Source organism: Polistes fuscatus, unplaced genomic scaffold, assembly GCF_010416935.1.
Source record: "Polistes fuscatus isolate 324 unplaced genomic scaffold, CU_Pfus_HIC Scaffold24, whole genome shotgun sequence".
NCBI lineage: Eukaryota > Metazoa > Arthropoda > Insecta > Hymenoptera > Vespidae > Polistes > Polistes fuscatus.
Window position 1 is genome coordinate 980,698 of NW_025113101.1, and position 14,290 is coordinate 994,987.

Below are 14,290 nucleotides of genomic sequence, written 5' to 3' on the forward strand. Positions count from 1 at the left end.
TTCTCTGTTTGATTATATAAAATAGTAACAATTTCATCTCAGTGAGTCATTTCCAAACAGCGTATACTTAATTCCTGAAGATAGCAGCACCTCAAAATGGTCATAAGTTAGTTGAATATAATAGTTCGATGTTTTGTTTTAACCATCGATGCACAATGTCATTCGTTACGTGAAATTTGAAAATCATTGCAATAGGTATGCTATATATATACCATATATATCAATACAGAATCAATAGTTGAGATTTTGTTTATAACTCATGATTTAGAAAAGTTAACCTTACTTAAAAAAGAATATCTTATATCCAAGGTTGATCTGAGGTAATGTTCATTATACATTAGTTGCATTATCCATTTTTTATCTTAACTATTAAAGTAATTTGTATACATATGTACATATAAATTTAAATAGTGCGTTATCTCTCCAACTCAATTCTTCTTTTATTAAACAAATATATTTCAGATAAGATATAAAACCATGTTATCAATACGAAGTGGTCTAAAACTTGGTGCATCTTTTGGGTTGCCAACGTACATTGATCATTCTAATCTAAAACAAATCAAGAGGATAACTTTAAGCAGTATATGCTCTTTTAAGAATTTTCATACTTTATCCTTTAACCAAATTAAGTACAAATATAAAATATGTTTTGACATAGATGATAAAGTTAAGCCTTTATTAGGATCAAACACATTATCTTATATTGATTTGTCCCATTGCCAGGAGAGAAGATATTCAAGATTAACGGCAAGAATATTCAATTTTTCATCAAAAGTACAACCCTATATGAAGCTTATGAGAATAGATAAACCTATAGGTAAGATATACATATAAATTATTTGAACGTTAATATACTTGTCAACAACATATTATATTTATAATAACTCTAATTAAATAAATATAAATAATATAAAATTTAAAATAAATTTATTAACAATAAGTTATAAAGACATTATCAATTTTTAGGATCATGGTTGTTATTTTGGCCTTGCGGTTGGAGCATAGCTATGGCAGCACCTCCAGCCTCTTTACCAGACCTCAAATTATTGACTCTATTCGGATTAGGCGCATTTATAATGCGAGGTGCTGGTTGTACTATAAATGATATGTGGGATAAAGATATAGACAAAATGGTATTTAGTCTAAAGTTTACCAACTTGTAATTATTTCATAATTTTATCGTATTCTACAAAATAAAATTTTTGTTAGGTAGCAAGAACGAAAGATAGACCTTTGGCTACTGGACAACTAACGTATTTACAGTCACTTATTTTTCTTGGAGGACAATTGAGCTTAGGCTTACTCGTGTTATTACAATTAAACTGGTACAGCATTTTTCTTGGTGCAAGTTCTTTAGGTCATTATCTATCGATAGATAAAACAATATAAAGAATATTAAAATGCATATAAATATTATATTTATTGCTTCTTACAGGATTGGTAATAATTTATCCTTTGATGAAAAGAATAACATATTGGCCTCAATTAATATTAGGAATGACTTTCAATTGGGGAGCTCTATTGGGATGGTCGGCTGTGCGAGGATCATGTGATTGGTATGCATGTCTACCTCTTTATGCTGCTGGAGTTTGTTGGACTATCATATACGATACTATTTATGCTCATCAGGTAAACGTTAATGCATTTGATTATTTCTATGCAACATTTAAGAAAAATATTGAATTACTAAAAATACCATTATATTAGGACAAGATAGATGATTTATTGTTAAACATTAAATCGACCGCGTTAAAGTTCGGAGATAAAACGCAATTATATTTGTCTCCATTCGGTATATTTATGATGACAGGATTGATAACATCTGGCATTGTAACTGCACAAACTTGGCCTTATTATGCAGCAGTAGGATTAACTGGAATACATCTTGTCAATCAGGTAAATAATTATTAATGTATATTAATTTATGTATTAATTAGTTTATATTACTATAAACTGAGCACATAAATAATAATTTTATCTATTTCATCATTTCAGATATATACTTTAGATATCAATAATCCTAAGGATTGTGCTAACAAATTTATATCTAATCGGAATGTAGGATTGATACTTTTTACAGGTATTATTTTAAGTAATTTATGGAAAGATCTCCCAGAAAAGCAAGATCAACGAAATAAGGAAGATGAGAAGGAAGATAGGATTAAATAAACGTACAAGTTATTAGAGTGCCATTGATTAGTCAACGTAACCAAATACATAGTTTTATGCCATTTTATGTACATGGAATACGCGCATAATCTTTTATTGCACGTCAGTTCTCATATTTGTATCTCTCCTTTTTTTCTCCTACTTAATTAAGACATTTTAACTTCAGATCGCGAAAGTATTAATGCTTTATATTCTTCTAATGTTAATAAGGTATCTTTTACTTTATCTAATAGTTTTAAGTTAGGCAATACAAGAGCCAAATATCCACCTTTGTGCGGTGGTTCCTTTAAAGTTTCTGGGTATTCCAACAATACGTCATTAACTTCTATTAATTTTCCAATAATACAACACTTGATTGTATACGTTTGTCCATCCGAACAAGATATTGTACAAATGTTCGAATTAACTTGCAAAGGTTGAGCACCGTGTTTACTTTTTCCAGATACCTTATTTAGCATTCTGTCTAACTTATCGCTGACTTTGTAATTAACTTTCAATATTTTCTTATCATTTTGAAAAATGTTATGACTTGGTGCTAAAGAAATCAAACAAATACGATTACTGTGTATTCTGATGCACATGTCATCTCCAGGCTTCTGAACATCAACTTTGTAATATGTAGAAAAGTAACGTTCGGTAATAGTTTGTAAGGAACCATTAAAATCGATTCCCTCTAGCATATCTGAAATATCATTGTCAGGCGGAAATACAAACGAATCCTCATCTGTTAAGAAAATTGAATCTTCTTTCTTTTTTACATCATCGTTCGAGTCAACTACTTTTTCATCATTATTAAATGCTCGATTTACATTCATTTTTATTTTACATTTGTCAACATCACCATCTATGTCATCGTTAATTTCACTTTTTTGATCATTCGTAGTCTTTGGTTTTTTCAACAATGGTTCCATACTCAAATGACAATTGTACGTTTCTATATTCGTACGATTATATCAATTTCTTTTCTTAATTTCTTTCTCTCTATTTCTGAGTCTTATGATATGATGCATGTACACACGTTTCATTCGTACCTATTTAATAAGTTTGTTTATGCAATACAGGTGTAGTGTGCTAGGGAAAAAATAAATGGCGGAAAAACACTATACTATAAATTCAGTTGTCACAGATGATACATTATGATGTATCATTATTAAACCCACCGTGATCAAACTATTAAAATAATATTAAAGTTAAATACTTCGGTGTCTTCTCATATTACTACTCTATACAATATTCATATGTGAATGGTGGGACTACTGTTCTGTTGGCAATTAAGCTCTTTACAAATTGTCCCTAGAAGGTCACTAAAAAATAAATGATATTGCATAGGTGCATTTGAATATTACAAGTTCATCAAAGGTAAGCTAATTTCAAGAAGAAAAGTAAAAGGAAGGAGTATTCGTCGAAAATATCGTAAAACGCGATTCGTCGTAGAACGAAGTTTTGGATATTTTCCATATCATTAATTCGTAATAGTGCTTTAAGATAATATAATAATTGTATTGTCAGATAAATTAACCTATTTTTTGTCTCTCTCTCTGATATATAAATTACATTTAAGATTCTGATTTTTATTTGTTTTTTGTTATAAATAAGAATTTGTTTAAGAAAGAAGTAGAAAGAAAAACATAGAGAAAGGGAAAAAGATAATATTAAATTCTTCTATAAGAAAGATCTTCAAGTAATAACGTATAAGTGTCAGTAAGGTGCTAATACTTTTTCCTTTTTTATCTTTTCTTCAGTGAATTAATAAAGTTTATTTATTTCTTATCATTTCTTTTGTAGGTAGCAAAATGTCAGTACCTAATTTAAATATGGACCATCTTGATAAATTAAAAACCATCGCCGAAATGTGCAAGTTACATCCTTGGATTTTATGCAGACCAGAATTAGCTTTTGTTAAATCATTAATAGAGCACTTTGGTGGTAAAGTAGATCCTGTTAAATCAAAGAGCGAAACCGAATCAAAGTTTGAAGAAACTGAATCTAAATCTCAAGTAGAGAGCGAAGAAAGTGATTTGGAATTAGATATGACAGGAGTCATAGGTGAGTTTGCGCAATGCTTGAGAGAATAATTCTTTTCAAATGTAATCCTTTTGAGATACGAGCAAGATACCTATCTTAAATTGATTAGACATTATTAAATCTTCTAATTAGAAATATATACACATATTTGTTTATTTATGTAGAACCAGACACCGATGCACCCCAAGAAATGGGAAATTCTGCTTTGGAACCAACTGAAGAAGAAATTGCAGAGTCCCAAACAAAACGTTCGGAAGCTGTTTCAGCATTTGTAGAAAAAGATTATGAAAAGGCTATACAGCTTTATACAGAAGCTATTAAATTAAATCCACAAGCAGCACTTTTGTATGCAAAACGTGGACAAATTTATCTACTATTGAAGAAACCTAATGCATGCATTCGCGATTGTAATCGGGCATTAGAATTGAATCCTGATAGTGCGGCGGGTCACAAATTTAGAGGTCGAGCATATCATCTCCTTGGAAAATGGGAAGAGGCAGTAAATGACTTGAGACTCGCTTGTAAATTTGATTTTGACGAACAAGCCGACGAATGGTTACGCGAAGCTACTCCAAACGTAAGTCAGTTTTATTTTTCTTCTATTATTCTCATTCAACAATATTTGTAAAACCTTAGTAGTAAGAGTAGTAAATAGAGAAGTAATTATAGAATCATTTTATTTTTTCTATTTTATTTTCAAGATATTATTTTTTGTCAAACCTATTTACAGCTGTCTTTAATATTATTTTCAAAGAAATTTTGCTCTCTGCAAATTAATTTCTCTGAAATGTTAGTTATTATAAATGTAAACTTGCATTTCTATATTTTAGCTTGATTCTAAAAAATTTTCAAATGATTAAGAATGAATATTTAGAAATAATTATTTATTTCTGCAAAATAAGTCATCTAATTTATCTGATGCATCTTATATTATGGAACAGTAATACCCATAACAAGAACTGAAATAATATAACGAATCAATTATTAACGGCAATAATAGTACTAGTAGTATCAGCAATAGTAACAGCAGCAGTTGTCATTATTGTTGCTATTACCATTGCTGTTGTTCTAGTATAATAATGTAGTAGAACTAATGGTAATCATTATTATAATCATAACAACATCAACAATTCGTATATTCACAATAAGTCAATGGTTTGTGTGATTATGTGTCAATATAATGCCAACAAGTAACTTCAAATTTATTAAATGGATAAGGATAAAGATGGTAACGACCAATCTTTACTTTAGAAGCAGTTTCTCTCAATTATTTTAGCTTTCTTATATATAAAATGCATACAATGAAAAATATGTAAATAAACTAAATAACAATCATTTTAGCTTTATGTAAAAGATGAAAACTGTGCGGTATGAAATAATGAGATGAAAATCTATGGAAATGTTATACGTGCTATTTTTTGCTTTTTTAATTGCAGACATTTGGTTTCTTTTAATAAAACATTATTTTTTGTGAACAAATTTTAGTAGATAGATCGTTCATACTTTAGTATCATTATTTTTAAATGTCTACAATTCATTTTGTACGGTTTACTGTGCGCTTTCTTAATTTGTCTGCTTTTTTATTTTTTTTTGTTTTTTTAATTCACTACGTTTGTATACTTATTTTAAATCATTGATATAGGTAGGAGATTTGTGTTGAAATTATGAAATATGCATCTGCTAATTTGATGATGAATAATTTTATGTTAGAACACATTGAAGGAAAACTTTCACTGTTCATTTTATATCGGAATGATAACACTCGCATTATCTTCCAGGTGCAAGCATAATTTTAAAAGAGGAGATTTTTTGAGATATTTGCAAGTTAGTAATTTAACTGCTGAGATCGCATTTATGTTTTGAATGAATCGAAATATAGTGGGAGGATTATAAATTGTCTTGATGTACAATGAACCTTGTGGCTTTTAAAACGTATTTGTTTGCAGCATTGACGCTTGCTTAAAATATCTCTCTCTCTCTCTCTTTCACTCGTTCGTTCATTCGTTTCATCATTCTTTCTTTCTCTCTTTCTTTCTCTCTTTCTCTCTCTCTTTCTCTCTCGTTATTCATTTTCTTTCTAGAGAATGTACAGTGATGTGCATTTCAATCGTATATAACTTCATACGTGACTCAGCTCTATTCCCAGCACAATGTTCGAGCACAGTCTACTCCCAATAAAAATGATCGTAGTAGGTCGTTAAATTCATAATTATGGGAGGAGATTTCTCTTGTCGTTGTGAAAAATACTGTATTTGCGCACAATCATCTTAATTTATCATTTTATCTATTCGGACGTAGAGTAAAAGGAAAATTAGCGATTATTCTGTACTCTATATGATAGAAAGAATTCCATTTAGAAGGTGCATTTGTACTCAACTGGATGGGCTACTAGCCTCGTTCTCATGCATCACCACTTCTACAGATTTCTTATATTTTCCAACAAGTTCTGGCAGGTCATATGCAATGGCAACGTCGAGTCTATTTATGGGACAACCGCGGAAATAAGTACAAGTTGAACTTAAAAGCTGAAAATCGTATAAAGGATTTAATCGGAAGAAATCCCGATAAACGTCTGGATCGGGAAGATCATAGCGTGATATATTGGTAAGAGTACTTAATCCTTCGTAAATATGATAATCTTGAGGATTTTCTACGATTTTGTCACTTATTTCTTTCTTATTTCCAAAAAATGTTTTGTGATTGTAATACGTCGTTAAATAGCAATCTACCATTTTTGCATGATTTCGTACGCGAACCTGTAAGGAGAAAAGAAGAAATGAGTCTTGGAAAGCAGGATATTTGTTCGTCAAAGGAATTCCATCGAACACAGACTTACAGCAAATCTCCTAGCGCTGGCTATTTTATGTTCAACTCTTTTGTCAATGGCAGAACGCAAATCACGAAGAAAGGCGCGTTCTTGCGCGTAGAGCAGTCTGGTCGGTGCGCCGGTTTCGTAGGGTATAGACCATAAGGAAGTGGAATACATTATCGGTGGTTCAGCGCTAGACATTAACGGAGATATATTCCAGATGAGTGCACCTTGCACTCTCATAAGTTCTTCCGGTTTGACTTGGTCAGCTTTATTCAGTATAATTCGTGTCTGTCGTGTGTCAGATAAATCAAGACAAGTTAGACTTAAAGACATTCAGAGAGGATTCCAAAGGATTCTTACTTACTTGATATTCGCGGCCTTTAAGTTGATCCAAAATGGCTTCTGTTTCTGGTCCAACATCTAATTTCGAAGGATCGTAGACTAGGAAAATAATGTCTGCCCTGTCGATGAACCATTGGCAGGCGTCGTTGAACGGAAACAATCTTTGAACTTGTTTGCGTATCTCTAAGATGCCAGGTATCTCGACGATATTGACCTATTTTTTGCACGCGAAGCCATTACTTTTCTACGATTAATACCATTTCATCGATTTTTGTATGTAACAGTGCGTTCGTTTACCTTCTCCAGTAACTTATTGTCGAAACGAAGCCCTCTGAGACGATCCAACATCCCTTGGCCGAATTTTTGCAATCCAGAAAAAGTCCAATCGGCTGCCAATTGCGTACCATCCAGAACTTCTTCTTCTTCGCCGTGCATTAGGATGTTGAAGTAGGCGGGAGAGGGTTCAGCTCCTGTGTCAGTTCCATTTGGCGATTTGCAATGCTCCTTTAAGCACTCTCTCAAACCACCACCACCCATACACTAATCTGTATATTTATGCTTCTAGCGTGCCAAATATTTCCAACTTTTCGCTTCTCACTCAAACACATTCGCCTCTGAAATATCATCAACAAGTTACACATACCTGTTCGCAATGCGATCGTCGTATACTCTATATCCAATAAATAATTGATGATGGAAGATTTGCCGCCGCTCCAAGGACCCATGAAGAGTATCAATGGTTTAGAGAATATTTCAGGATCTGTGATAAAAAAACGGTTAAGAAAATAAGTATGTAGCGAAATGAAATGAAAATCACGATCACAAAGAGATGGAATATATTTACCTCCAAAATGTCTGTTACTGAGATCTCTATACTTGTAGAGCGTTTCCAATGGTTGAATCGCGTTATCGTAGAGCTTCTTCAAATCTCTTAAAACGATATCGGAGACTTTTTGTATGGCACGTTCCTTTTCTTCGTTTTCCTCGTCTAATTTTAACAATTGATTGATGTGATCGCGCGGTCGAAGATTTTCCGGCACTTGTATTTCTTGAATCAAATCTTCCTCAGGACTCGGTTCTTCCTCGCTTTCAACTTTTGCTAAAATAAGATTTAAAGAATCTTAGGATCGAATAATCCAGTTGGGTTTATACGTATAATACAATATTATTTTTTAATTTACCTCCTTCATCATCCTCGCTTTTATCTTCTATCGGTCGTTCCTCACTTTCGTCTTCGATTTCTCGTTTCGCTCGAGACGAACCTTTTTCCTCTTCCCTTTCTTCTCCTTCATCTTGCGCACTTTTGTCTTCTCCTTCATCTTGCTTACTTTTGTCTTCTTCTTCTTCTTTTTCTTCTTGTTCTTCTTGTTTTTCCATAGTTTCTTCGGATATTTCTACAGCTTCGTCCTTCTCTTTACTGGCTTCTTCTTCTGCTTCTTCTACGCTCCCGTGTTCTTCTTTTTCTTCGCTCTCAAGCTTTTTCTCCAAATCGTCTTCGTCCCCTTCGTCAGCTTTCTTATCGTTTTCAGATATAACGTTGTCGTCGTTGTCGTCATCGTCGTCGTTTTCTTCGGATTTCTTCCCTTCTTCGCTCGCTTCTTGCGATAATTCTTCGATCTTCGTATCATCTTGCGTTACTTCATCCGCGTTTTCATGTTCCAAAGAACCATCTTCTTGATAAGTATCATCTTGAACACTCTCGTCATCTTCCTTTTCCTCCTCTGAGTCCTTCTTCTCTAACTTTTCGGAACTTTCCTCTTTTTCTTCGATCTCATTTTCGTCGTCAGACGGTGCATCGCTCATTAAATTTTCTTCCTCAGATTTTTCATCCGGTTTTGCACCTTCGTCTTCGGACGACTTGACATCGGCCGAATCATCATCCCCTAATTGAGTTGTCTCCTCTTCTTCGATAGATTTTTGCTCTTCTTCTTCGGATCGTTCCTTTTCTTCTTCTTCTTCTTTTGGTTCAACAGATTCGTTTTCTTCTTCTTCTTCTTTTTCTTTTCCTTCTTCTACTTCTTCTACCTCTTGCTCTTCTTCTTTAGCCTCGCTCTTGTCTGCAAGCAAAGAAAATTGGCGCGTCAATGTCCTCAGATCGCGTTTCAATCTATAACAACTTACCTTCTTTTATTTCTTCGTCGCTGTCATCTTTAGGAACTTGATCCGTTTGATCGTCCTTGTCAGAGGCTTGGGTCGATTCATCCTCAGTTTCCTCTACAGTTTCCTCTTCTACACTGATCCTATCAGTTTCTCCAGAAAGATCTTGTTGATCCTTTCCTTGCAACTCATCGTCGGATACTCCTCCTTCGTCCTTTTCTTCTCCTTCATCCTTTTCTTCTCCTCCTTCATCCTTTTCTTCTCCTCCTTCATCGGTTTCTTCTCCTCCTTCTTCATCAGTTTGATCCTCCTTCGAAACGCCCTTCTCAATCGATTTATCAGCCTAAGATCATAAAAAGAAAAAAGCGTTTGATTAGAATTTTGATTATAATACTCGTGTAAGCTTAATTAGGGCTTTTTTCTTGCACCTCCTCAGTGATAGCTAACGCTTCTTCTTCGCGTCCCTCCTCGTCGTTGACATTATCGGCCTCTGCACTGGTCTGCTCCAAAGATCCTTTAAATGAAATATCCTAGAAATGCCTGTGTTCCACCTGAAATCGTTAAACATTTAACTATTACCTGTGCCGAGATCCTTGAGTGCCTTCTCGATGTAAGGCCGGCAAAGGTCTTCCGGTGGTATAGATTCTAGCTCTTCTTCGCATTGCACTCCTGAAACGATCAACTCGTCTAATTCTCTTCCAATACGGGCACCTTTTCAATTCTACGCTATTTCTGTTATAGATGATAAGCTGTTTGTGCTAGCAATTCAAATAAAAGATGCCACAATTATTACATTAAGTTTCAAGCAATAACTGCGAGCAATGACAGCGAGCTTTTGAGATGAACCCAACTTTGACCTATCTCTTTAATCGAATATTCATCCTATTTATGATTCCTCTATGATTTGACTAATGGCCGAATAAACGATCGATATTCCAATAAAGGTGAATACATTTTTATCTTGCATCATGAGAGAGAAAGAGAGAGAGAGGGAAAATAAATAGATGTTTTAGACGAAGAAATTATCGATATGATCTCGTTGAGTAGTATACCTGGGAAACGCGAGGCCGGCTTCTAAGTTTAGCGATGGGTAGGCGGCTTTGAGGCGAGCAAACAGTTGGAAATATTTATATATTGGATGAGTGAAATTTATTTTTATCTACAAACGAACAAAAAAACTACACAAGTTTAACTAGAATGATCTTGCAATGTTCTAAGAGATCATTTATAAATCCAAACAACTAATGTCCCGTTAATAAATATTATACTTCTTTTTTTTGTAGAACCTATTATTCGAAATATATCGTGTATAGATGAAAATGAAAATTGCTAAGAAGTAGACAAGAAGCGAAGGGAATAAAACATATAAGAAAATTGTAGAAAATTGAAGAAAATTGAAGAAAATTCTAGGATACCTGCTAGCGATAGAACTAGAAGCATGCAGCTGTCGTTTGGCAAGCACAACTGTCATAGATAGAAATAGAATATCTTGTGTCCTGTCTTATACAATATTTTATCATTAACTATTTTTCGATATATTCCATTATATTCGTCAAATCAATCTATATGCTTGTTTTTCGTATAGCTCTGGAAAAAAGATCGTTTATTATTAGACTTATCATTATGAAAAATGTCTGAGAGATTTGTGAGCAAAAAACTAGAGATACGAGATATGTATTTATATGTTAAAACATCGATAGAAAATTTTGTTTATTAATTGTAAGAGTTACACGATAGAACACCCCCTTTACTTCGATTCAAAAAATAATGAATTTCAACATTTTTCTTCTAGTATTCTAATGGTTCTGTTTCATTCGAAAACGTATACCTCCTAAGCTACTACAATTTCTAATAGAAATGATTAAAATATAGAAAGTAATATCTGCCCTTGTATGTATCATCAAAATATTCTTAATATAATACTATATCACAATTATATATGATAAATATAATCTATTATAACATAATCGCGGTAATCGGACGTCGCGAAGAGAGGAGGCCACGAGCCAAAAACCGGTGACGCAGATTGCCGAGTAAGATTTTACGTAACATTGACCTTCGTCAATTGATCGTCACAGATTCCGTCACAGCATCTCTATGCCATACCTATGTCATATCTATATGAAAATCGTGATTGCACTACTAAACCACCGATTAATTATTGTAAATCAAATATTGGCTAGAATTTTCCTAGTTAAAGCAAGAAATCGTGCGAGTTGTTACGATGAGAAATAAATTCGCAAGAAGTAAAGAAGAAAAAGATAATGAAAGAAAAACACCGAAGAAGAGGAAGAAGAAGAAGAAGAAGAAGAAGAGGAGGAAGAAGAAGAAGAAGAAGAAGAAGCAACAGCAGCAGCAGCAGCAGCAGCAGTAGTAGTAGTAGTGGTAGTAGTAGTAGTAGTAATAGTAACAGGAGTAGCAGGAGCCAGCAACAGCAACAGCAGCAGCAGAAGCAGTAGAATCGAACGGAAGGATTAACGTAGGAAGCAATAGACGAGGAAACGTTTGAAAAGGGTGCAAGGAATATGGAAAGTCATTAATTATATCGTATCAATAGAATGGAAAAATGAATGCGTACTCACCCTGCAAGGCAATGGCTAGGAAGCTCAGGAAGAGGCCCACGAAGAACGCGGGTCTCAGCCACGAGCCCGTCATATCGTTACACTAGACACTAAAAGATGAGCCAGGCTGCTGGTTGCTTCTCTCACTCGCGACGCTCGAATTCGAGGAGCTTAACTCGCTTGCGGAGAACTGGCATCCGTCGTACTACCGTCGTGTTACCCTGATGACACCCCTCTCCGTTGCTCACGAAATTTCGTCCGCCGCGCATACTTATGCCTCTTGTTTCTTCTCTTTTCCTTTCTTTTTTCATTCATCTTGTAAACGCAACCCTGACATTACCACACGAATCATCAATATTCATGGTACCTATATTATGTTAATTGTTGACATTTTGCCACCCTCTTTTTCTTTTTTTTTTCTTTTTTATCCCTCGACAAAAAACTAAACGAAAGGTGAAAGAACATAAGAACAAAGTTGACTTATTCAACATCTATGATAATAAAAAAGTACGCTAAATATACGATAAATATACGCTAAATATACGTTCAATATAGGTTTGGGAGGTTTGAGGATTAAGAAGCAGCGAGCCCGAGCTGTAATTCTTCAAAATTGAAGCCTTTATCATATTTTCTTGTGCATATTGCAGAAAATGGATGTAATCGAGTCACAAATCGGACAATTGCATTCTATGTCAGTAGGTGTTTCCTTAGGATAAATCATCGTTCTGTTCATTATGCGATATCTTTTTGTATAACGTTTAGAGGCGCGCTCGGATGGCCGCTTTCGCATCAGACAGAAAGGATCGTCGCAACGGCGACTACCTTTATATTTAGATGCCCGGGTCGCCGCCGTATAAGGTGGCCACTCGTGCAAAAGTTCTTATACCTCCTCCCTACCTCGCCTCTAAAAATCTGTTGCTCTCGCTCCCAGCGTGACCGTTCTCCTTCCTAATTCTTCTTGTCAATAAACACGACATTAAAAAGTACTATTAATCGTTTTATGAGGTTTTCATTGAACGTGACAATCAAGATTTGTATGATGAATTAAAGTAATTGGTAAATTGAGTTATCGTTTAGGTATCCTACCCTCTGTAATGTTATATAATAATCGATAACTATCGATAAGTATTCCAGTGTAATAGGACTAAACATATCAGACTTGTTTTTCCATTCTTAAGAACAGATTTATTTGCTAGCCAAATTGGCTGCTCTGCCGTCTATAATAAGCCTGTATAATCATGTGAGGTCACAATGTACCTTGCGCCCCAGGCATGTTCACGTCATAATGATTTAGTCGTTGGATGCGTTCCTGAAATTATATCGCAAGTTAACCCTTTTATTGCAAGATTATATCAGAGAAAATTGCTATTGTATGCATCGTAGAATATTTAAATCTTGATGTTTCATTTATTTTTTGAATTTTTCTTTTTTAATACCTACCATATGTGTATCGTTGCAGGCTCGCAAGATCGAAGAACATAAAAGGAAGAAAGAACGCAAGCTCGAAGAAAAGTTGAAACAAACGACTGAAGACGAAAATGTGAAAAAAGCGAAAGAGGAGAAGCCTGCAAAAGCGAACGTAGAAGAAGGTGCATCCCAATTTTTGAAAGATCCGGAATTACTCGAAAGTTTTCTGGTAAGCTCGTGAACTTGCTTTTACGACGATGCATTTATTTATGCATACTAATGATGTATATTAATAGTGTATAATAAGCAAGTATCTTAGCGAAATATTACTTTTCAGGATCCAGAGGTATTGGAAGCTTTCAAAGATATTGATGCAAATCCATCGAATTTTTTGAAATATTGTCAAAATAAAAAGATCGTTGCATTCATTGAAAAATTAGGCCGTAAGTGTGGCACCGATGTTAATGACTTATTCAAAATGATGGGCAACTTGTCAGGTTCTTCTGTTAGAAACGCTTCGCAATTTAATACCTCAAAGTCTTCTCAACAACCTCAGGATGATGTTGGTCTTGATTAAGCATTCTATACTGTACAAGTTGGTACATGTATTTTTTTCTTATACAATGTTTTTAGTCTTGGAAATATGTCATACATAAAATAGAGTTTGTTTTTCGATGATATTTTTGATCCTTCCAAATTATTCTGATTATTGCCCTTTGAAAATAACTAATCGGAAATCGAGCTAATAAGGAAAATCGACGAAGGCTTTCTGCCTCATCGTAACATTATTTTCGAGATATATTCGCGTCACTTTTCACCCACGCATTTATCATCATTTAACTGTTTCGTAACTTGGTTGACTTTTTTCATGCTGCTT

General features: G+C 34.1%; 4 protein-coding genes across 8 annotated transcripts; 2 read left to right on the forward strand and 2 right to left on the reverse strand.

Moving 5' to 3' along the window:
• Positions 1 to 58: 58 nt before the first annotated feature.
• Positions 59 to 2,247, forward strand: LOC122518385 (4-hydroxybenzoate polyprenyltransferase, mitochondrial). 4 transcript variants are annotated; one of them, XM_043637287.1, is made up of 8 exons: positions 59 to 195; positions 269 to 320; positions 463 to 817; positions 967 to 1,133; positions 1,210 to 1,357; positions 1,436 to 1,629; positions 1,708 to 1,896; positions 1,996 to 2,247. In XM_043637287.1, exons 3-8 carry the CDS (start codon positions 478 to 480, stop codon positions 2,167 to 2,169), a joined length of 1,212 nt encoding a protein of 403 aa, XP_043493222.1. In that variant the 5' UTR covers positions 59 to 195; positions 269 to 320; positions 463 to 477; the 3' UTR covers positions 2,170 to 2,247. The 4 variants fall into 4 exon arrangements, with proteins under 4 accessions (XP_043493222.1, XP_043493221.1, XP_043493224.1 ...); XM_043637286.1 differs by lacking the exon at positions 269 to 320; XM_043637289.1 differs by lacking the exons at positions 59 to 195; positions 269 to 320 and having other exon boundaries at positions 489 to 580; positions 724 to 817.
• On the reverse strand, positions 2,182 to 3,080 carry LOC122518430 (protein Abitram). The gene has a single exon (XM_043637370.1). It carries the CDS (start codon positions 3,078 to 3,080, stop codon positions 2,316 to 2,318), a length of 765 nt encoding a protein of 254 aa, XP_043493305.1. The 3' UTR covers positions 2,182 to 2,315.
• On the forward strand, positions 2,703 to 14,093 carry LOC122518387 (putative protein FAM10A4). Of its 2 annotated transcripts, none has more exons than XM_043637291.1 (5): positions 2,703 to 3,528; positions 3,955 to 4,215; positions 4,359 to 4,771; positions 13,466 to 13,642; positions 13,751 to 14,093. In XM_043637291.1, exons 2-5 carry the CDS (start codon positions 3,963 to 3,965, stop codon positions 13,988 to 13,990), a joined length of 1,083 nt encoding a protein of 360 aa, XP_043493226.1. In that variant the 5' UTR covers positions 2,703 to 3,528; positions 3,955 to 3,962; the 3' UTR covers positions 13,991 to 14,093. The 2 variants fall into 2 exon arrangements, with proteins under 2 accessions (XP_043493226.1, XP_043493227.1); XM_043637292.1 differs by lacking the exon at positions 2,703 to 3,528 and adding an exon at positions 3,768 to 3,875.
• LOC122518381 (centrosome-associated protein CEP250) lies at positions 4,721 to 12,774 on the reverse strand. Its single transcript, XM_043637278.1, has 12 exons — positions 12,028 to 12,774; positions 10,025 to 10,114; positions 9,874 to 9,959; positions 9,470 to 9,788; positions 8,530 to 9,405; positions 8,193 to 8,447; positions 7,992 to 8,108; positions 7,646 to 7,818; positions 7,371 to 7,562; positions 7,031 to 7,294; positions 6,572 to 6,950; positions 4,721 to 6,478 (listed from the first exon to the last, which is right to left on the reverse strand). Exons 1-12 carry the CDS (start codon positions 12,098 to 12,100, stop codon positions 6,462 to 6,464), a joined length of 2,841 nt encoding a protein of 946 aa, XP_043493213.1. The 5' UTR covers positions 12,101 to 12,774; the 3' UTR covers positions 4,721 to 6,461.
• Positions 14,094 to 14,290: the final 197 nt, after the last annotated feature.

Excerpts from the sequence above, each read along its gene's own strand:
- LOC122518430 (XM_043637370.1), bottom strand. The coding sequence starts at position 3,080 with ATGGAACCATTGTTGAAAAAACCAAAGACTACGAATGATCAAAAAAGT.
- LOC122518387 (XM_043637291.1), top strand. The coding sequence starts at position 3,963 with ATGTCAGTACCTAATTTAAATATGGACCATCTTGATAAATTAAAAACC. Across the intron at positions 4,216-4,358 it reads AGATATGACAGGAGTCATAG|AACCAGACACCGATGCACCC; the intron begins GTGAGTTTGCGC and ends TTATTTATGTAG. Across the intron at positions 4,772-13,465 it reads TACGCGAAGCTACTCCAAAC|GCTCGCAAGATCGAAGAACA; the intron begins GTAAGTCAGTTT and ends GTATCGTTGCAG.
- LOC122518385 (XM_043637287.1), top strand. The coding sequence starts at position 478 with ATGTTATCAATACGAAGTGGTCTAAAACTTGGTGCATCTTTTGGGTTG. Across the intron at positions 1,134-1,209 it reads ATAAAGATATAGACAAAATG|GTAGCAAGAACGAAAGATAG; the intron begins GTATTTAGTCTA and ends AATTTTTGTTAG. Across the intron at positions 1,630-1,707 it reads ATACTATTTATGCTCATCAG|GACAAGATAGATGATTTATT; the intron begins GTAAACGTTAAT and ends CCATTATATTAG.
- LOC122518381 (XM_043637278.1), bottom strand. The coding sequence starts at position 12,100 with ATGACGGGCTCGTGGCTGAGACCCGCGTTCTTCGTGGGCCTCTTCCTG. Across the intron at positions 9,960-10,024 it reads ACTCAAGGATCTCGGCACAG|GATCTTTGGAGCAGACCAGT; the intron begins GTAATAGTTAAA and ends TTTCATTTAAAG. Across the intron at positions 8,448-8,529 it reads AAGCGAGGATGATGAAGGAG|CAAAAGTTGAAAGCGAGGAA; the intron begins GTAAATTAAAAA and ends ATCTTATTTTAG.